Consider the following 24,217-nt stretch of genomic DNA (forward strand, 5'->3'; position numbering starts at 1 on the left):
AAATATTAATAAAATAGTAATAATAAAATTTTGAAAAATTCAAAAAAATAAAAATTACTTTTTAACCCTTGTACTTTTTGAAATTTACATTTTGACCCCAAACTTTTCTAAAATTTACATTTTGACCCTAAACTTTTCTAAAATTACATTTCAACCCCTAAACTTTCTCAAAATTGCACTTTAACCCCTAAACTCTCAAGAAATTACATTTTTGGCCCATCTTTTGCTAAAATTACACTTTTGCCCCAGGAGCTTTGCATCCTCTGCAATTTGGTCCTCCTGGATTTGTCTAATCGCCACAATCAACAGCCGAGCGTACCCCTCCCAGCCGAGCTACTCCAGCAGCCTCCCTAGGCCATGATGGCTCCTCTGCCACCTGAAAACAATTAGAAAAAGGACAAAGTGAGCAGATTAAAAGGGGGGTTCTCTCAATTTTTTCGGGAAAAAGCAAAAAAAAACAGCAAAATTTCAAGCAAAGAAACACTCCCAGTCGCCGATCCCACACTCATCGCCATCGTTGCGCCACCACTACTGAGACACAACCACCACCGTCCCATCTAGGAGCCAATCAAGAAACAACCAACAAGAACTCAAAAAAAATCAAAATCAACAACAAGTAGCAGCCAAGAACCAAGTTTTGAGGAGGGAAAAACATTTACCTTTGAATCGTCGGCCACCGAGTGCAGAGAGGAGTCGAGGACGAGCACGGCGGCGGTGTCCTCGATTTTAGGGGGGTGCCGAATTAGGAGAAAAAGAGGAGAAAAGAAATTCAAAAAAGAAGCAAAGAGGAGAAAGGAATAGAGGAAGAGCAGAGGAGGAGAGAACGCCGAGACTAGCGCCATCGAACGGAGGAGTCGACGGCGGCAGTGGACGACGGAGGAGAAGCGGCGACTGGGGCTTGAAAGAAAGAAAAAAGAAAAGGAAAGAAGAAGAAGGGAGAAAGAAAAAGAGAGAAAAAGAAAGAAAAAGAAAATAAAAAAGGTAATAACAAAAAAATAAAAGCAGCAGCCCAATAGCTTTAGCAGGCCAAACCCAACAAGTCTGTCAAAAAAAAAAGAAAAAGAGAAGAGAAAAAATCTGTAGCAGGCCGAAGCAGTAGGCCCAATCTGAGCCCAAGTCCCAGTCAAGTCCAGCGCCCAGCAGACCGGTGCCAGTGGGCCAGCAGATCCGACCCAGTCTCTGGCGACCCACTAAGGCCCAATTCGTAGCAAAAAAAAGAGGAAAAGGGCCTGTCTTTCAAGCCCATAACTTTGGGCTTTTGGTAATTTTTTTAATCTATTTTATTTTATTTAATGTATTTAAATGGTGTTTTATTTAATTTAAATTAGTATGTTTAAAAATAGTTTTTACAAATATTATTATGTCATTTTGATTGCATATTTTAAAAAAATAATAATAATATTTTAATGCATAAGGCAACGAACCGATTTAGCATCGAGTCATCGAATTCATCGCTATGTTGGGTGGATATCGATAGCTCGTGTTAAATACGGGACGCCCTTTTTAAAAAAAAAACGAAAACATTCAAAAATTCTCATGTTTAAAAAAAATTGAAATAAATAGAAATAAGAATTTCCCGTGTTTTAATGGAATCACGATTAAATATTAAATTGAATCGTTTTGACACTAATTCGTCGATTTCATCGCCATGTTGGGGTGAATATCATCGATTCGTGTTAAATACGGTACGTTTTTAAAAAAATAAAAATAAAAAATTCGTATTTCAAAAATTTTCGTGTTTCCAAAATTTTGCGTGTTTTAAAAATCTTCGTGTTTTCAAAAAATTTCGGTGTTTCAAAAAATTCCCGTGTTTTAAAAATTCCCGAGTTTTCAAAAATTATCGTGTTTTCAAAAATTTTCATGTTTTGAAAATTTTCGTATTTTTTTGAATTCTCGTATTAAAAATTCTCGTGTTTCATAAACTTTCATTTTTTTTAAAAATCCTCGTATTATCAAAAAAAAAAGAGAAAATCTATTGTTTCAAAATTTTTCGTATTTTTAAAAATTCTTGTGTTTTGTAAATTTTCATGTTTTTAAAATTCTCGTATTTCAAAAATTTTCGTGCTTTTAAACAAAATCCTCGTGTTTCAAAAATTTTCGCGTTTTAAAATTTTCGCGTTCTCAAAAATTTCTCGTGTTTCAAAAAATTGTCGTGTCTCGCAAATTTTCGTGTTTTAAAATATTTCAGGTTTTAAAAAATTTTCGCGTTTTTTAAATTCTCGTATTTCAAAAGTTTCCGTGTTTAAAAAAATTTCTCGTGCTTCACGAATTTCCGTGTTTTATTTCGTGTTTTCAAAAAATTCTCATGTTTCAAAAATTGTCATGTTTTGCAAATTTTCGTGTTGTAAAAATTTTCAAGTTTTCAAAAAGTTTTGTGTTTCTAAAATTCTCGTGTTTCAAAAAAATTCCGTGTTTTCAAAAAAAATATTGTGTTTCAAAATTCTCGTGTTTTCAAAAGAAGAGATTCTCGTGTTTCAATCGAATCACGATGAAATATTAAATTGAACTCGTATTTTTGAAAATTAAGACAACGCGCGTTTAACGAGATACCAATTTTGGGCGTCGCGAGGGTGCTAATACCTTCCTCGCGCGTAACCGACTCCTGAACCCTAATTTTCTCTAGATTTTGACGTGGACCTAAAATTGCCTCTTTTTTAGAAAAGTTTTTTTTTAAAAAAAATTCTTCTAAAAAGAGATTTTTGAAGGTGTCCGATCACACCTAGAAAAAAGATCGGTGGCGACTCCTTTTTCAAATTGAGATTCAGTTTTCAAATTTTCGACTAGCGCCCGTGCCCAAAATTTTTTAGGTCGCTACAGTTGGCAACTCCACTGGGGAGCTTTTTTTGAGAGTCGAGTCTGATGTTAAACGCGTGTTGTCAAAATTTTCAAATTTTCTTGTTCAAATTAATTTTTCATCGTGATCCTTGAATTTTGTTTTGAAAAGTCATGCATTTGCTTTCAGTTTTTAAATTAATATTTTTCTAACGTGTTTTATTTTTCTGTTTTTCTCAGCTCTAAGTTTTATGTTTTACGTTTTACGTTTTTTGTTTTAGTAAATAAAAAATAAAAGGTTTGTGAGTTTCTCCCCACACACCGTGCACTTGCATTTTTTTCATAACAAGAGCTCTCTACTCGGGCTCCGTCCGTTTAAGTGGATGTAAACGCTACGCCTTCGTGAGTTAACTCGTCCCTCCACACAGGCTAGTAATTACTTCCGGGTTACATATGACTTATGCTTTCGTGAGTTAACTTGTCCCTCCACATAGGCATAAGTAAATGTAATCCCTCGAATTGAGCTCGCAAGCCCATGATGGGTGATAACCGAGCCTCCGTACTAACCTTAGTAGGTGACAGTATGGACAATTCGAGTACCTTTCTAGAACCAAAACCACATATAGTGAACTGTACGAGCCACCCAATTAGAGCCATGCCGAACCTCTGTCCGTTTGATAGTTACCAAAATAAGTGCACGGGAGAAACGCCTCTTACCTTTTATTTCTTTTACATTTACACTTATTTGCAAATGAATTGAGTCTGTTTAATAAATTGGGTCAGATAGATTGTCTGATGGTATGTGGGGTAGGTTTCTTGTAAAGCATGTTGGGGCAAAAATAAATAAATAAATAAGTAAATGTGAGTCTGTTCCACCAAATTGCATGATTAAATTGCTTAATTTGTTAAATTTTCCATAGCCTTTATTTTTTCTTTTTTCTTCTGTTTATATCTGTTGTGATCTCTAACCAAGGTTATTTGTTCTTTATTTCATTTTGCATTATGCATCGTAGACATCTCATTAGGAAAGTGTTGATTAGAGATTGGTTGCCAAAAACGGGTTTTTGATAGAGGAGTCAATTACACGAGTAACCGAGAAAAATGCTGTAGCCCGAGATTGGTCTTTGAGAACTCAGAAAGCGAAAGGGGACAGTTTGAAGGAAGGATACACCTCTGATCTTCCCGAGCGTGTGACCTCGAATGTGCGTCAAAATTATCTTGAAGACCTGACAAGGATTTGTAAACAGTGGGACTCAGATACTAGAGGCATCTTCACTGAAAAGTATGGGGATATAGCTCACCTGATAGCAATCGATGTGAAAGAGCAGTTGATCCAATCCATGGTTCGATTCTGGGACCCAGCCTATAAGTGTTTCACTTTCAATCAGGAAGACATGACCCCGACCATAGAAGAGTATGCCGTTTTGCTTCGCATTGACAATGTACAATTCAACAAGGTATATGTGAAGGAGCCTAAACCAATGACCTTCAAGAAAAAATTAATGAAATTGACGGGGATGACTGATACATGAGCTGAAAAACAGATAAAGAAGAAGAATGAAGTCAGTTGTGTTCCGTGGTTTTCTCTGCGGGAGTTAGTTCAGAATCATCCAGATGTGTTGAAAAGAGTAGATTTGTTTACCTTGGCCGTTTACGGACTGGTCATCTTCTCGAAGGTTCTTGGGCATATTGAAATTGCGGTTATGGATTTCTTCGAAAAGTTGAGGCAAAGAGTCAACCTGGTCCCAACCATCTTGGCTGAGACTTTTAGATCTCTAAATGCTTGTAGGAGAAAAAGGGAAGGACGTTTTATTGGATGTGCTCAGTTACTGAATGTTTGGATCTTTAGCCATTTTTAGAAGGTGGAGCGCACGCCCTTCCACATGTTTTCAAAGACATTCGCCCCATTGGAAGCACACCTTGAAAAAGATTGGCCGAAGGATGTCACTGAACAACACTGGGTCTCGGTTTTTCAGAACCTCCGTGCCGAAGATATAACTTGGAGAGCACCTTGGATTCGTCCCTCTGTCTTGTTATACAAGTGTGGAAACCAAGACTGGGTGCCTTTACTAGGATTATGTGGAGGAGTTGGATATGCTCCATTGTTGGTTCAAAGATAATTTGCTTCGCGACAGTTTGTACCAATTACCGATGGATTGGCACAATCGGAGTTTGCCTTTATGAGTGAGGTTACATGAGAAAGGTTCGAGATACTACGAATTCTTGGAGGCAAATCTACCTAATAGAATTGGCTCTCAACGCTGATACTATCACTGTAGACTATGATATATGGAGGCAACGACGAGTGAAGAGTCAAATAACCCCACCGATTCATGAAGCTTGCCGGAATCCGTTCTCAGAAGAAATCCCATCCGAGCTAGAAATTGCAAGACATGAATTTGAACGTGAAAAAGCCAAAATGTTGCGAGATATTAGTTTTCTCCAGGAGGAGAACTACCAGCTGAAGATTGATGTTAAAATTGAAAAATCCAGAACCGAAAAAGTCCAAAAAGAAGTTGAAGTTACGAGAAAGGATTTAAGGGACCTTCATTTGGAAAATAAGAAATTAAGAGGCACTATAAGAAATAGTGGATTGGGCAAAGCATCAGCAGAATGGAAGGAGGAACTAAGTAATATCAAAGGTGGGATGGAATTCTGGAAAGCCAAAGCGAAGAAAGAAGAGGAAAGAGCTGCACGTGCTATGATAGAGTTGAGGAAGAAGAAAGTTGAATACAAAACTGTGACTACAGAACTAACGGCTAGTCAGTCTGAGCATCAAGAGCTAAAAGGGAAAATCCAAAGTCTAGAAAGTACACTGCAAGCTCATCAGCAACATTTGGATGACCTATTGAGAGCTTTAGAAGAGAAAAATAGTCAGCATGACAGAGACATTCGCACCTATGAAAGAGCCCTCCAAGAAAAGGATATGCATCTCGACAGTTTGATTAATGAAATTCGTAAGGCGGCTGCGCATGTAGTACAATTATCAGGTGAAGCGGAAGTTCTCAGTTGTCAATACCCTCCTAGCCAAAGATCAAGCATATCGGAGTTCCTGGAACGTATAAAGAAACAAGGCGATGTGGCTAAGAAGTTTGTGTAACTGTTAAAACTAATATGGCAAAACTTTTTGTAACGGACTCTTTTGATAAATGAAACGCCCAAGTATGGGGCCATTTTGGAATCAACACCTATTTTTGCATATTTACACATGATTAACATTCATTAGTTACTCATTCATTTATTCATTGCATGCTCATATCACCCAAATCATTCGCTAATGTTAAAACCATCTAATCCACAGTTACTACACTACGAGTCTGGAATCACGTCACTCTTATAGGACGCGCTTGAGAGCCAGAGCTATGGATGCCGAACTCAATGAAAGGATGGAAAGGATGGAAAGAACCCAAAGAGAGTTGCAGGAGCAACTGGCCAAGTCGCAGCAAGAGGCGAGAGATTTGATGGTGAGATCTCGAGAGGAATCACTCGAGCAAAGGGATCAAATGGCCAAAATGATGGAAATGATGACGGCCTTGGTCAAAGGAAAGGGACCTGTACAGAGCCCTGATATCGTAGAACCCCCTCAGTCACGAGCTAATCAAGATCCACTTTATCCCCCGGGATTTACTCCACCTCATGTCCACACAATGCAAAGAGGATACCCCCAAAGAGAACCTACAGGCCTGGAACAACATCCTGCTCCATCTGCTCATTTAGGACAAGGAATATTTGTATCGAACCCTGAGGCTAATCCTTCAGATCCAATTGGTCCAGACCTAGATGATCCTGTAGAAGTAGCAAGGCCGAGAATTGATGACAATAACGCTCAGGATAAGTATAGGATTCTGGAAGAGAGGGTCAAGGTGGTAGAGGGTGCCGAAGTTTTCTCTGCTCTGAGTGCCAAAGAACTCAGTTTGGTACCTGATCTGGTCCTACCCCTAAAATTTAAGGCACCTGATTTTGAGAAGTATGACGGAACAAGATGTCCAAAGGCGCATCTAATCATGTTTTACCGAAAGATGACTGGTTATGTAAATGATGATAAATTGTTAGTATACTGCTTTCGAGATAGTTTGGCTGGCTCGGCTCTTCGATGGTATAATCAGCTCAGTAGAGAGAGAATCTGATCATGGAAGGATTTGGCGTCAGCATTTTGTGAGCAATATAGGCATGTATCGGATATGGTGCCTGATCAATTAACTTTACAAATAATGGAAAAGAAGCCGACAGAGACTTTTAGACAATATGCACAAAGATGGAGAGACATCTCGGCTCAGGTGGAACCCCCATTAACCAAGACGAAGATAACGGTCCTCTTCATCAACACTCTAAAAGTGCCATTTTACGATAAGTTGCTAGGAAGTACCACAAAGGACTTTTCAGATATTGTAATATCTGGGGAGCTTATTGAAAATGCCGTCAAAAGCGGGAGAATGAAGGGCCCTGAGGGTTTGAAGAGGGCAGTACCCGTAAAGAAAAAGGAGGCATAGGCCCATATGGTTGGAACCGAGAGTCACTATGCCCCCAATTCGTATCCCGCCCAATCACAACCTCATTATCGCCCACCTTCAAACTTTTACTTTCCTCCTCAAGGTTCTTACTACCAAGCACCTCCGTCTTACCCCGTGTATGCCATAAACAACCAAAGACCATTCACCATGTTCCCACCAAATACCATGCCTACACAAAGCCAACCCAAAAATGAACAAAGACCAGCAAGACCCAATCCTGAAAGACCTCAGTTTATTCCAATTCCTGTATCATATAGAGAATTATACCCGAAGCTGTTGGAAAAACAATTAATATCCCCACATTACATGGCACCCCTGAAGCCTCCATACCCGAAGAGGTATGATCCTAACGCTAATTGCATGTATCACGCTAGGAATCAGGGACACTCTACAGAAAACTGCCTTGCTTTTAAAAGAAGGGTTCAAGGTCTTATTGATGCCGGCATTCTGCGATTCGATGGTGTTAGCAATGTGACGGGAAATCCTCTTCCTAACCATACTGGCGGGAATGTAAATGTAATAGCCCGATTTTAGGCCTAGCCGGAACAGTGGTTTCGGGACCACAAATCCGACGAGAAAAAAAATATAATGGCCTGAATTTTCAGAGGTGTCGGAACAGTGATTTGAGATCACTAAATTCAAAAAATGGGTAGAAAATATTATTAATTTAGTAAGTATAAGTTAAATGTGAAGTTAGAAAAATTTTTGAAATAGTGAATAGTGCACTAGAAATAAATATTAAAATAATTAGAATCGAAATGAGGTATCAATACCTCGGGATTTTAAACCGAGCCATAAACATTTTTATAAATATTTATGGAGTGTTAAAAGTTAGTATTAAAGTTTCGTTAAGAAATTTTAAAGTTCCAATAATTAATTGAACAAAAGGACTAAATTGTAACAAATGCAAAATTTGGGAAATGATTAAATAGCTTAAATGATAAAAGGAAGAGGGCTTAAAAGGAAAAAAGACCCAAGGTCTATTTGGGCTGGACGGCAAAGGCATGAAATCAGCAAGAAAGTAAGGAGAATTAAGGGCAAAATTGGAATATTGCAAAATTTGCTTAATAAAGTTAGGACCCAAGTGGAATTATCTAGATTTCTCTTCATTTTTCTGAATTCTCATCAGCTAAAACACCATGGAAGGGCTTCTTCAAGCTGGTTCTTCATATTTTTATTACAAGTAAGTTCCATTCTTGATTATTTCTTGAAATTTTTGTATTTTTATGACTTTTACAACTAGGCCCACTTGTTAAATTCATTAGTTTTTGATTTTATGAAAGAAGTTGAAAGTTGATATGAATATGTGCTGGAAGTATATGATGATTTAGCATGAAATTAGAGCTTTAAATTGTTCATATGCTGATTTTATTGAAAGAATTGAATAGAAAGTGAATGTTTGGGACCTAATAGTAAAAGAGTTTGAAGATAGAGTTATATGTGGAAATTCTGAATTTCAATAGTTGTGTAACAACTTATAATATCCAGTAAAGTATTAATTGAGAAAATTAGATTAATTGAGGGGTTAATTGAGAAAGGACCGAATTGTATAAACTGTGAAATTTGGGGCAAAATGGAAATCAACATTTTGCATTAAAGCAGTTTTGGACAGTAGCAGTAGTGTAACTTTGAAAAATCACAAAAAATTGTAGAGATTGAATTAGAGGATGAATAAAATATGAAATTAAATCTTATTGAGTCTAGTTTCTTATAAAAGAAACGGTGTGAGCAATGGAATTGTAAATCATAAGATATAATAGATTTTGTGAGACAAGGTCAGAATGAATTCGGGTTCCCCTGTTCTGACTTTGGAAAATCATTAAAAATTGTAAAAAAAATGATTATGAGTTATAGTTTATATGGTTAGAATCCTTAATGAGTCTATTTTTAGAAGAAACAAGCTAAAACATCATCAGAATTCTGTACAATGAGATAATTAATTTTTAGTGAAGAGTGGTCGGAACTGTCAGACAGCGAAACAGGGGAAACTTTAAAGAATAAACTGTACTATTTGGCTGAACCAAAAATTCTGAAAATTTTATGGTATGAAGATATGTGAGTCTAGTTTTAGGGAAAATTAACGGATCTTAATTTGGAGCTCTGTATCTCCGGATAAAAATAATTTAGTGACTCTGACTCGGATAAACAGCTTTGAATATATATGTTAGTGAATATTGAAATTATGGTTAATGTTGTTTAAGTGTGTTATACACATTAAGGATGTGGAATGGAGAGGAGGAGGAGGAAAATTGAGAAATATATGAATTATTTGTGTATAATTGGTCATATGTTTGATTATAATTGATAGATGATGAAATAGAAATGATGCTTAAATTTGTGCATTATTGGACATGGTTTAAGCTCATGTGTGAAAATAAAGTTTCATAGCATGTGTGTATGGTATATTCGGTATATGATTTGGCATGAAATAATGTCATGAATGGTTTATCATGTGGTTAGTTCCAAAAAGAGTTATGTTTCAATACACTAGCTTGCAACTATGGTTGAATGATATGTTTATATCTTGTGTAATGTGCATAGGAAACAAGTGTGGAAGATATTGAAATAGTAAGTTCATATGGCTGAAAGTTAATGATTAAATGTTAATTTCATGAATTATACAATGTATGATGAAATGTATTTATTGTTGAAATGAGAATAAAATAAAATGTGAAAATCGAATAAATGATCAAATTAAGTGGAACGCGGATTTGAGTACTTCGATCAAGTGACAAAGTGATAAGTGGTAGTTTTAGCTACACTTATCGATCAAGTGACAAAGTGATAAGTGGCTACACTTATCTGATCAAGAAACAAAGTGATAAGTGGTTACACTTATCTGATCAAGAAACAAAGTGATAAGTGGTTACACTTATCTGATCAAGTGACAAAGTGATAAGTGCTAAACTTATCTGATCAAGAGACAAAGTGATAAGTGGTGGCTTTAGCTACACTTATCTGATCAAGTGACAAAGTGATAAGTGCTACACTTATCTGATCAAGTGGCAAAGTGATAAGTGGTAGCCTAGCTACACTTATCTGATCAGGGACAAGTGATAAGTGATCATACGTAAGACCATAGTTATACTATGGCAAAGTGAAAGTGAAGTACTCAATTTTCCGTAACCGTTCCCTAATTTGATTAAGGATGGTAAGTGACAAATGGGCCCAAAAGAATTAAAGTAATTGGATAAGTGGTAGTGTATTTATATCAGGACGATGTTGTTATTCAAGCTATAGTGATATTTTCATTGCAAAATTGAGAATTTCATAAATGTGTTATTGAATGGTATAATCAATAAACATTGAGTTAAATGGTAAATACGTATTAGTTTTGAACTTGATGTCATTGAATTGTACGTGAATTAAATGGAAATTGCTAGTGATATGATTTAAATTATGAGCATAAGAAATTGCGAATTGAATGAAATGGAAATGAAGCATTAAATTGCATGAGTATGTATCGGGTCTCGCAGGCCCTAATTATTATGATTATAATATTTTGAGGATATATTGTGAAAAGTTATAGAAACATGTTAATTATTTTGAAAGTTTTAATTTTGATGAAATTTTATAACTCGGTTAAATACGTTTACAAGTGTATGTGTTTTGGTAATGCCTCATACCCTATTCCGGTGTTGGATACGGGTAAGGGGTGTTACAGTAAATGCGGTGACAAATGAAGACAATTGGCAAGCCAAAGGTCATGTTACCGAAGTAAAGACACCTTTGCGGAAGGTATGGGAGATGATGATTAAAAATGGCTTGCTCTGTCCGTCTAGTAAGATTCTCAAAGAAGAAAGTACAAAAGACCAGAGTTTCTGTGATTTTCATGGCTTCCAAGGGCATGACATCCAATCTTGTAAGGAATTTAGGAAATTACTTCAGGACATGATGGATAACAATGAGGTCAAGGTCCTTGATAGGGTAGAGAGGGCCGAAGAAGGAGAAATATGTGCCTCTGATAATCAATCGATGGATTTCCCTTATAGCGTCGATAGACCTTTGGTGATTTATTACGAGGCAAAGAAGGAAGAAGTTAGCCGAGAAGTTAAACCAAGTTTGATAATCAAAGTACCTGCTCCTTTCTCTTACAAGGACAACAAGACAGTGCCGTGGAAGTATGGTGTCAATATCGTTGTGCCTGAAGGTGAAAAGTCAAAAGTTGTGAATGAAGATGTCAGTGGAGTAGGACATTTTACTCGCAGCGGAAGGTGTTATTCTCCCAAGACGGTTGAACCAAAGAAGAAGGTTGCTGGCCCGAGCCAAAAAGGAAAAGCACCAATGTATGAGGTTGAGGATGATGTTGAAACACAACTTGAGCAAGAAGTCAAAAAGGCTGCGAATGAGGAGGAAGCACATGAGTTCTTAAAGTTTATTAAGCACAGCGAATATAGCGTTGTGGAACAATTAAACAAGCAGCCAGCCTGAATCTCAGTACTATCTCTATTATTGAACTCGGAGCCACATCGAAACGCCTTGCTAAAAGTGTTAAATCAAGCATATGTGGCGAACAATGTATTTGTGGAAAAGCTTGATAGGTGGGCAAATAATCTGAATGCAGATAATTTCATGGGAAAATAATCTGAATGCAGATAATTTCATCTCTTTTAGTGATGACGAAATACCGCCAAATGGTAGGGGCTCCGTACAAGCATTGCACATCACAACCAATTGCAAGTGCTACACAGTGCCAAATGTGCCCATCGACAATGGATCTGCACTTAATGTTATGCCTTTGGCCACGCTTTCCAGGATGCCGGTTGATATGTCCTACCTGAGGCCTTGCCATTTTATAGTAAGGGCATTTGATGGGACACGGCGAGAGGTCATGGGAAAGATCAAAATTCCTTTAAAGGTGGGGCCATGTGCATATGATATCGAGTTCCAAGTCATGGACATCACGCCTTCATACAATTGCCTCTTAGGAAGACCTTGGATCCATTCTGCTGGGGCAGTTCCTTCATCTCTCCATCAGAAAGTAAAGTTCATCATGGATAGCCGCTTGATTACTGTGGGTGGTGAGGAAGACATTGTCGCATCTATCTCTACTGATGCACCCTACATCGAAATAAGCGAAGATGCTGTAGAATGTTCTTTCTGCTCCTTGGAATTTATCAATGCTGCATTTGTTGCTGATGGGAGTAAGATCCTCATTCCCAAACTGTCGAGGAATACCAAGATGGGAATTAAGCTGACCGTGGGAAAAGGAGCTCGAGCGAGGAAAGGCTTGGGAAAATATCAACAAGGGATGGTTAGAGCTTTGAAACCAATGCACCACAAGGGTCGATACGGTTTGGGGTTCAAGCCAGATAGACATCAAAAAAGAAAACAATTGCAGAAATATTGAGAAAGAAGAATCGCAAGAGTTTCGGGCCAGGAATTGGAATGGGGGCCGTCGGCGTATCCTCCTTTGTCGAGAACATTTACATCAGCAGGAGTGATGTACCCAGGGCAGAACAATTCGCAAGCCACATTATTGATTGAATGAAAACAATTAAAAAGAGGACAAAGTGGGTAGATTAAAAGGGGGTTCTCTCAATTTTTTCGGGAAAAAGCAAAAAAACAGCAAAATTTCAAGCAAAGAAACACTCCCAGTCGCCGATCCCACACTCATCGCCATCGTTGCGCCACCACTACTGCGACACAACCACCACCGTCCCATCTAGGAGCCAATCAAGAAACGACCAACAAGAACTCAAAAAAATCAAAATCAACAAGTAGCAGCCAAGAACCAAGTTTTGAGAAGGGAAAAACATTTACCATTGAATCGCTTACCACCGAAAGTGCGAGAGAGGAGTCGAGGACGAGCACCACGACAGTGTCCTCGATTTTAGGGGGTGCCAATTAGGAGAAAAGAGGAGAAAAGAAATTCAAAAAGAAGCAAAGAGGAGAAATGAATAGAGGAAGAGCAGAGGAGGAGAGAACGCCAAGACTAGCGCCATCGAAGCGGAGGAGTTTGGCGGCGGCGTTGGCCAAGAGTGGGACTGACGGAGGAGAAGCGGCTACTGGGCTTGAAAGAAAGAAAAAAGAAAAGGGAAGAAGAAGAAAGGAGAAAGAAAAAGAGAGAAAAAGAAAGAAAAATAAAATAAAAAAGGTAATAATAAAAAAATAAAAGCAGCAGCCCAATAGCTTTAGCAGCCCAAACCTAACAAGTCTGTCAAGAAAAAAGAAAAAGAGAAGAGAAAAAATCTGTAGCAGGCCGAAGCAGGAGGCCCAATCTGAACCCAAGTCCCAGTCAAGTCCAACGCCCAGCAGACCAGTGCCAGCGGGCCAGCAGATCCGACCCAGTCTCTGGCGGCCCACTAAGGCCCAATTCGCAACAAAAAAAAGAGGAAAAGGGCCTGTCTTTCAAGCCCATAACTTTGGGCTTTTGGTAAATTTTTTTAATCTATTTTATTTTATTTAATGTATTTAAATGGTGTTTTATTTAATTTAAATTAGTATGTTTAAAAATAGTTTTTATAAATATTATTATGTCATTTTGATTGCATATTTTAAAAAAATAATAATAATATTTTAATGCATAAGGCAATGAACCGATTTAGCATCGAGTCATCGAATTCATCGCTATGTTGGGTGGATATCAATAACTCGTGTTAAATACGGGACGCCCTTTTTTAAAAAAAAAAAAACGAAAACATTCAAAAATTCTCATGTTTAAAAAAAACTGAAATAAATAGAAATAAGAATTTCTCGTGTTTTAATGGAATCACGATTAAATAATAAATTGAATCGTTTTGACACTAATTTGTCGATTTCATCGCCATGTTGGGGTGAATATCATCGATTCATGTTAAATACAGTACGTTTTTAAAAAAAATAAAAATAAAAAATTTGTATTTCAAAAATTTTCGTGTTTCCAAAAAATTTCGGTGTTTCAAAAAATTCCCGTGTTTTAAAAATTCCCAAGTTTTCAAAAATTATCGTATTTTCAAAAATTTTCATGTTTTGTAAATTTTCGTATTTTTTTGAATTCTCGTATTAAAAATTCTCGTGTTGCACAAACTTTCATTTTTTTTAAAAAAATCCTCGTATTATCAAAAAAAAGAGAAAATCTATTATTTCAAAAATTTTCGTATTTTTAAAAATTCTCGTGTTTTGTAAATTTTCATGTTTTTAAAATTCTCGTATTTCAAAAATTTCCGTGCTTTTAAAAAAAATCCTCGTGTTTCAAAAATTTCCGTGTTTTAAAATTTTCGCGTTCTCAAAAATTTCTCGTGTTTCAAAAAATTGTCGTGTCTCGCAAATTTTCGTGTTTTAAAATATTTCAGGTTTTAAAAAATTTTCGTGTTTTTAAAATTCTCGTATTTCAAAAGCTTCCGTGTTTAAAAAAAATTTCTCGTGCTTCACGAATTTCCGTGTTTTATTTCGTGTTCTCAAAAAATTATCGTGTTTCAAAAATTGTCATGTTTTGCAAATTTTCGTGTTGTAAAAATTTTCAGGTTTTTAAAAATTCTCGTGTTTCAAAAAATTCCGTGTTTTCAAAAAAAATATTGTGTTTCAAAATTCTCGTGTTTTCAAAACAAGAGATTCTCGTGTTTCAATCGAATCACGATTAAATATTAAATTGAACTCGTATTTTTGAAAATTAAGACAACGCGCATTTAACGAGATACCAATTTTGGGCGTCGCGAGGGTGCTAATACATTCCTCACGCGTAACCGACTCCCGAACCCCAATTTTCTCTGGATTTTGACGTGGACCTAAAATTGCCTCTTTTTTAGAAAAGTTTTTTTTTTTAAAAAAAATTCTTCTAAAAAGAGATTTTTGAAGGTGTCCGATCACACCTAGAAAAAAGATCGGTGGCGACTCCTTTTTCAAATTGAGATTCAGTTTTCAAATTTTCGACTAGCGCCCGTGCCCAAAATTTTTTAGGCCGCTACAGCCTTGTTATGTGTTTATTTTATTATTGTTATTGTTGTTATTATTCATTGTTATTATTATTGATTTTATTTTTCTTTAATTGTTAATATTAGTATTAAAGTGATGTATGTATTGTAATCATCGTAGTTACATATGCTATGAACTGTTTATTAATACACTCGTAATGTAATCATTCGATAGTTTAATATTTTATACGTATATTATTTTAAATATTACATTAATTTTCACCCAAATTCAAAAAGGAAGACTTTTAAAAACAAGCAATATTTCGTATTTTGGAATTCGAAAGGTCGTTCCCTAACTTACATGGTTTCGATTTCTTTTTGATAAATCCTAATATGCGAACCAATTTTCAAAAACACATTTTCAAAATTATCTCGGGAATTAAAAAACATCATTTTCCAACTTACGGAATACGATTTCTTTTCTAAAACCGAGACAATCAAAAATTTCAAAGTAAATAAAATTTTTTGGTGCTTATTCTCGTTTCGAGATTTAAGATTATATCCTAACTTACGGGGTATAATTATTATTCTCGATTGACGTGAAATGCGCCCTTTTTAAATTCTTCTAGGTAATTTTAACAAAAGGATCGTATTTTAAATCTCTTCAAAATTTTCAACTTTCGACATTAAGACATTAACTAATCAATTAGGTACCAATTTTGGGCGTGACGAGGGTACTAATCCTTCCTCGCACGTAACCGACTCCTGAATCTATTTTTCTCGAATTTCGTAGACCAAAATCATTGTTTTAGTAAAATCAAAACGTTTTATTAAAATGATTAAATTGCAAGGTGATCCGATCACACCTCAAAAAATGTTGGTGACGACTCCTGTGTTTTTTATTTTATTTTAAAAGTCGACCCCCTTTTGTTTCGAAAAATGTGGTTTCGACTCCATGAATAGGTCTAACTTCAATACTTGTATAACAAATAATAATAATAATAAGAGTAAACGAAGATAATTAAGTAAAATGTATTTTTAAATAGTTTTACAATTGCTGAATCAAACATGAAAATATTAAATTCAAGTGAGAGAAGCCAAGCATGTATGGGTTTTAGATACTGAAGATTTTGTTGGGGAAGAGAAGAAATTTGTTCATCTAAGAGTATGTATGGGTTTTTCTATTTTTAGTGTTATTTAGTTGGTTAAATTAATTTTATTATACACAGGCATGCTGGGTAAAACTCCCTCTCTACTTGGTCTATTGTAAGGATCAAGTCATGGAATAAAATTCATCTAAAGTGTTTCTTTGCCTTAGATCCTTGCTTCAAACTCTGCTCATTGTGCTTTGAACGTACCAAATGCTGGCTCTCGCACACTATTACTAGCAACAGTCCAAAAGAAATTTTCCATCAACATGCTCCAATGGAGCAGGATGAACAAAAGTTTCAGAGGCCATCATTAGTTGTTGCAGCAAAATAAAATGATTAAGAGACTCACTTTTTTCTCAAACCTGGCTTGGATACCAATAAGATTAAAAGACAAGGAAGTAAAGCAAGAGCAATGAGCCCCGGCAAAATACTTTCTCATGCAAAAACCAAGTACAATTGACCCTTTATATAAAGAAAATAAATGACTTAGCATAATTTTAACAGACTTGACCCTCATTTTGGTTTTGGCGTCTGTTGGAGCCTCTAGTATTGGATGAAATGGATGTTGAAAATGTAACAATAGTGTCTTCCGGTGATACAATGTATGTTGAAATCGGCATTGTTAGTTCAAAACTCCGGTAAGGAAAATCTCGAACACACGATCAAAACTCGAACAGAAAAAGAAGAAATAGGACAGGCTTCAAGGCGTGTATCAAGCCACTATCTTTAAGGTTATATTCGCCCCCACCTACCTTCCATGTGCAAATGAGTTCCAAGCAAATTAACCTCGAGAATACAATGTGTTGAATCGCTGGCACCCCTATGGCGCAACGAAAAATAATGATCCGGCGATCCTAACCAGGGATCCATGTGTGAGGAACGAATCGGGGTGAAAGAGGTTGCGAAATTACCTAATGTTTATTCAGAGTAGACAGCAACACCTCAACAACGAGTAGTCTGATCTGCTGTCGAACCAAACTGCAATCTATCGTGATCCCGGCCTCTACGTAATCCACCCAGTTGACTACGAACGGAAGGAATCTCCAAAACAATTTTGAGAGTTATTTTTCTTTGACGACTGCTAGACCCAAACAAAGAAAAACGGGATTATATATATATCCTTTTGTTTTAGGGTTTTTAAGAATTAAATAAATATAATAATATTTTAAACCAAAAATTATAATTACATTAATTATAATATAAGTTCGGTAAACCATATATTTATTTGAATTCTTATGCTAACCAAATTCATGTCCTCACTATACGTACAACAACCTTGTACATAATGTGTTGGAAATTTGATTATCGAATTAAATTAATTCTATAATTAATTTAATTCAAGCGACCCCAAAAACAATACCAACTATGGTTTATTCCGTTCATTTCAACTATAGGGTGTGACCCTGTAGGTTCTTTTAACGTTAGTAGTAACACTAGAACGATTCTAATGCTACGAACAATGAGTGGCATCTAGCAATGCATCATTGCTACCTAAGTCACAAGAGATCATGATTCGACATAACCTTTTTATGATTAACCTTTTATACAATAATCCTTAAGTCATTTATCTCTGGATTGGACACAAGTCATGGAATAGTCACACTTGCATTGTCCATTCCATGTTCCTTGATATCTTAAGCAGACTACGATATACAAATAAGTATGACATCTAATATCAACTTATTTGAGCATGGCCATGCATTTCTAGTCTCACTTAATCAAGTGGCCTAAGATATTACTCCCATTATGTAGGAGGGACTTATCCTATATCGACCAACCATATCCCTCTACATAGATTGTGGTATATCCAACATCAGTCTTTATAGAACAACCAGTTACGGTGCACGTTTGACTGTATCAAAATATACAACTCACGATGTTGGGATTATGATGATCTCAAGTCTGAGGATCATATAAATATTAATCATTATGAGTAATGTTGTGACAACTACATAATAATCCAAGAAACATACTCATAACGGGTCAGTCCAATATGTTGTTCTCTAACACACATATTCATGTAATGATTCTAACATTCCATATCAATGACAACTCTTTATCATCAATCAACTACACGTTAGTCTTAATGCATTATCGTTGTCCTATCCAACAATAATACTTGACTAAGGAACTTTTAAGAATAATCATATTATTCTCAGGACATTATTATAAAACAGTTTATTTATATACACAGAAAAGAAACTAAAATAATAATGGTAACGCCTTATATTAATAAACATGATAAATCAAGTATGTTATTACAACCATCTCATGATTGATCTTTGGGCATACTCTAACACAATGAAGCCAATGACTATTTGCGTTTTGCACTGACGAGAATAGTCCACTTGCACTAAACAATGTATAACAAAAAATTCAATTTCTACAAAGGATTTCTGCAGTAATACTTTATAGAATAATCTAATAATATTAGAAAATGAAGGAAGGAAAGAAAGAGTATTAGAATTTGTTGATATATTTCCAAATGAAATCCCATTCCTATTTATAGGAATTTTCATGTCTCTTCATAGAGACATCTTTCAATAGGTGTCTTTATGAATAAATAAATAATAATAATTATTCATTTAATTTTGTAACTATTCAAATAATATTTTTGAATAGTTATAATTCTTTTAAAAATCAAATGATATAACTTTTGACCAATTACCAAAAGATTTATCTTTTGATTAATTACACCCATTCATTTATTGTTATTGGGATACTATAAATATTTGAAAATGTTCCAACAATCTCCCCCCATTTTCAAAATATTTAGATTTTGATATTCTTGGAAATCAATTTGCATAGATAAAGGTGTCTTACGATTGAACATTCACTTAGTGAAAACATGTTAAAGTTAATCGAAATTGCATGGTAGACTAAGCTTTGAACCAACTATTTCATTTGATTAACTGAACATATCTCACACAATGATTTCAACATCGGTCAATGCATAGTATCTAGGGACACTATTATGGCCATGTGTCTATGTCCTCTTTTCATGAGTGTTGTCAAAGCCAAGCCCTTGAGCTCCTAGAAGCGGCCACACTTTCACTCACATAGGTGGATCCCATCAAAAGTGTTCCCGTAATTATAACACTCTAACATATTTATGTTATGGGTCCATTAAGAGTACATTACTCATCCTTCCCTTATCATTACGGGTACCTAGCACTTTAATCTTAGGATGGATTTATTTATAATGCTAACAGTCACATCCTAATGATGTACTTTGTCTCATTGAACTCAAGACTGAAGAATAGTGAATTGCATGTTTATGTTTAGATATATGTATTTATCTGAAATACAAGAAAATGATGGTTATTGGTATGGGTATGAAATGAACAAATGGTGAAAACTATAACGCTTAGTTGAATAACTCAAATTGGTACTTGAATGTATTAAAATATTGGTGAAGGTAAGAGATCAAATAAGTGAGGAATAAGGCTTGAGAAAAAAAATTAAAATAACCTGATTTTATCCACACGGGTAGACACACGGGCGTGTGACCCCTATATGTGATAAAATATATGAATGAACTATGTGGTTATGATGGAATTACATTGATGATGAAAGTTAAGATATAAATATATATATATATATGTATTTATGAGAGTAAGTTAGAGGCTTTACGACCTCACCATCACCCCCTTATCAGTATTGTTTTACGAGAATCATGTTGAATAAACTCATAACTGTGAACTAAAGAGTTCAGTGGTCAAATAAGTAGTAAGGCAAATAGAGTTGAGCCTAGTGTAATAAATGAACTCAGTTTTTAAAGAAATATCAGATTGTTGGTGAAAGTATTTCATGAAGTTGGAAGTAATTTCTTCTGGTAAGATTTTCGAGGATGAAAATCCCTAAAGGGGGGAGAGTTGTAACAGCCCAATTTTGGGGCTAGATGGAACAGTAGTTTCGGGACCACAAATCTGACAATGAAAAATTTATTTTAAAATTATGACATGGGTTGCATTATGATAGGAAGGTTGCATGAAAATACTGATATGGTAAAATAAGGAAATAAAGTGATAAAAAGGGTAATTGAGTTATGTCAACATTTGAAGTATATTATGACATATTAATCCAAGAAAGGATTTAATTGCGAAAGTGAGAAAAGTTTTGTTACCCAAGAGTAAATACTCAAAAATTGAGGGGTTAAAGTGTAAATATGAAAAAGTTGAAGGACCAATAGTGTAAATATTTTAAGGGTGGAATAATCTAGAAACTAAGAAAAATGGATGGATTAGTACCAAATTGAAAAAGGTGAAGAAGTTTGAGGGACTAAATCACAATTTTACCAAATTAAGTGATGACTCAAGGATGGAATTTTAAAAGATCATAAAGGGCAAAATGTTCAATTAGAAGAGATAGAAATCTAGAAGATAATGATGATGCTGGAGATATTTTAGATTAATAAATAAATAAATATTAGTTTATTAATATTTTAATTTGATTTTTTTAATGATATTATTTTATTATTATTAATTTATTTAGTATATATATATGTGGAAAGAAGGATGAAAAGCATCCATCCCCACCATTTTTGCATGCATTAACGTGAGAAGAAGAGGGGAAGAAAGAAAGCTTTGCTTTCTTTACAATTTGGTTCTTTCACCAAAAATCCACCATTTTCACTTAGAAATCAAAAGAATTTCCATATCCATCAAGAGAGAAAGATAACAAGGAGACTATGGGGAGCTAGAATATCAAGTTAGATTCAAGAAATAGAAGCTGGAGGAGGAGAAAATCAAGTTAAAGATTGAAATCAATGGCATAAGGTAAGAACATCAAGATTTTTATATACTTTTGAGTTTGATATTATTGAAAAGTAGGAAATTAATGTTAAGGTAAAGTTTCATTATATAAGGCTCTATATTCTTGTTATGTTAGTAAAGGAAATAAGAGAAAGTGATGGAAAATATTGAAGAGAAAGGAAAGGAAAGTGTTATAAATTTAGTTATCAACATTTTACACTAAAATAGTTTTGAAACAGCAGCAGTAGTCTTACTTTAAAAATCTACCAAAAATCGTATAAATTGAATTAGAGAATGAAAAAATATGAAATTAAATATTATTGAGTCTAGTTTCTCATAGAAGAAACGGTGTAAGTAATGGAATTGTAAATTATGAGATATAATAGGTTTTGTGAGATAAGGTCAGAATGATTTCGGGTTCCCTATTCTGACTTTGAAAAATCATCAAAAGTTGAAGAAAAATAATTATGAGTTATAATTTATATTCTTAAAATCCATAATGAGTCTATTTTCAAATGAAATAAACAGAAACATCATCCTAATTCTGTACAATTATATAATTCATTTTTAGTGAAGAAGGGTCAGAACTGTCAGATAGCAGAACAGGGATGAATTTAAAGAATAAAATGTACTTATTGGATACATAAAAATTCTGAAAATTTTATGGTAAGAATATATGTGAGTCTAGTTTCAGATAAAATTAACAGATCTTAATTTTGAGTTCTGTAGCTCAAGATATAAATAATTTAGTGACTACGACTCAAGTGGACAGCTTTGAATGAATATACAAGTAAATGGTGAAATTATAGATAATGTTACCTATAAGCATGCTATATACATTAAGGATGTGGAATGGAGAGGAGGAGGAGGAAAATATATGATTATTCAACTAGCGTGAGTTTTCATTAAAAATGACCAATTTACATGTTTTAGGTTCAGGGACAAAATTGAACAAATGTGAAACTTTAAGCGTAAATTTGTAAAAAAAGTCAAAAGTGACCAAATTGCATGAAATGAATTGTTTTTATTATTTAAATTACTAAATTGAATGAAATATTAATTTAGATCAAGATTGGGTGGAAATTCGAGAAAAATAGAAATTTTTCAAAATGTCCCCGAATTTTGGTATTTCGCAATTTAGCCTAGTAAGTTCGTATGAACAATATTTTGTATAATTTTAATTGAATTGAATGCTATTTGGTAATGAATATTATATATATGTGTGTGTGTGTGTGTGTGTATTTGGAATTGAATTATTATTGGTAATATGTATAATTATTAGATGTTTTGAAATGATTATCGGAAGCTCGATTGGGTTGGAAGCTTGTTGGAGATATATCACATTATCCATTGATTCTATCGGTAATTTTGGATGATTTGATTATGGTTATAATGACTTGTATAAGTTAAGTTGGTTAATTTTAGCTCATAAATGTTTTGATTTTGATTGGTTATAAATATGAATGCTTGATGAAATGAAATGTCTGAAAATTAATTTGTAAACTCCGATAATGCTCTATAACCCCATTCTGAGGAAGGATATTGAGTCGAGTTTCCATCATGGGTGACTCTAATTAATAGGCTTGATTCTCATCCCTTTTGAGGTCCTTTTTACTGCATCTCTAGCAAGACTTTTTGTTAAAGGATCTGCCAAATTTTTACTTGACCTCACATAATTAATAGTGATCACTCCATCAGAGATTAATTGTCAGACATAACTATGTCTAAATCCAATGTGTCTAGACTTTCCATTATATACTTGGCTATATGCCTTTTCTAGAGTAGCCTCACTATCACAACGAATAGAAATAGGTGAAATTGGCTTAGGCCATAAAGGTACATCATAAAGCAAATTTCTTAACCATTCTGCTTCTTTAGATGCAGCGGCTAATGCAATAAATTATGTTGCCATGGTGGAATCAGTAATACATGTTTGTTTCTTGGAACCCCAAGAAATGACTCCTCCACCAAGAATGAAGATCCATCGACTAGTAGATGCATGATCTTCCAAACTTGTAATCCAACTAGCATCCGAATACCCTTCTAAAACTGGAGGATATCCATTATAACATAATCCATAGTTAATAGTTTTCTTTAAGTACCTAAGTACTCTATTCAAAGCTTGCCAAAGCAAACTACTTGGATTACTTGTGTACCTACTCAATTTTCCAACAGTATATGCAATATCTGGTCTTGTACAAGTCATTATATACATAAGACAACCAATTAGACTTGCATATTTCAAGTGATCAATTTTCCTACCAGCATTAGATACTAATTTTAATAGAGGATCCATGGGTGTAGATGCTGGTATATAATTGAAAAGATCAAACTTTTTAAGCACATTTTCAATGTAATGTGATTGTGATAAAGCTATAGTGCTTTCATCTCGGGTTATTTTAATCCCAAGAATAACATCTGCTACACCCATATCCTTCATAGCAAAGTTGTTTAACAAGAATTTCTTTGTGTTTTCTATTTGTCCCAAATCCGTGCCAAAAATGAGCATGTCATCTACATATAAGCATATTATGACACCTTTTCCATTTTCAAATTTGCTATATACGCACTTATCGGATTCATTTATTTTATAGCCATTAGCTAAAACAACCTTGTCAAACTTTTGGTGCCATTGTTTTGGTGCTTGTTTAAGCCCATATAAACATTTAACAAGCTTACATACCTTATGCTCTTGTCCTGAAACAACAAATCCTTCTGGTTGCTCCATGTACACTTCCTCTTCCAATTCACCATTTAAAAATGCAGTTTTAACATCCATTTGGTGAACAACCAAATTATATATAGAGGTAAGTGATATTAAGAGTCTAATTGTAGCAATTCCTGCTACTGGAGCATAGGTATCAAAGTAATCAATACATTGTCTCTGTGTAAAACGTTTTGCTACCAACCTTGCTTTAAATTTATCAATGGTTCCATCGACCTTCATTTTCTTTTTGAAGATCCATTTACAACCTATTGGTTTGGAACCTGGTGGAAGATCAACTAAGATCCAAGTTTGATTTCCCATTATTGAATCCATCTCATCATTTATTGTTTCTTTCCAAAAAGCAGAGTTTTGAGATTTCACTGCCTCTTCAAATGTAATAGGATTAGATTTAGTATTATAACAATAAGGTACCTTATTGCATATACTTTCACATTTTCCTTCTACAAGAAACATAATGAAATCTGGTCCA

General features: G+C 34.8%; 1 protein-coding gene across 1 annotated transcript; it reads left to right on the forward strand.

The window, feature by feature from the left end:
* The first annotated feature begins 4,966 nt into the window (after positions 1-4,966).
* LOC105779126 (uncharacterized) lies at positions 4,967-5,872 on the forward strand. The gene has a single exon (XM_012602874.1). It carries the CDS (start codon positions 4,967-4,969, stop codon positions 5,870-5,872), a length of 906 nt encoding a protein of 301 aa, XP_012458328.1.
* The last annotated feature ends 18,345 nt before the right edge of the window (positions 5,873-24,217 follow it).

Source organism: Gossypium raimondii, chromosome 4, assembly GCF_025698545.1.
Source record: "Gossypium raimondii isolate GPD5lz chromosome 4, ASM2569854v1, whole genome shotgun sequence".
NCBI lineage: Eukaryota > Viridiplantae > Streptophyta > Magnoliopsida > Malvales > Malvaceae > Gossypium > Gossypium raimondii.

Coding starts and splice junctions, on each gene's coding strand:
- LOC105779126 (XM_012602874.1), top strand. CDS start 4,967: ATGAGAAAGGTTCGAGATACTACGAATTCTTGGAGGCAAATCTACCTA.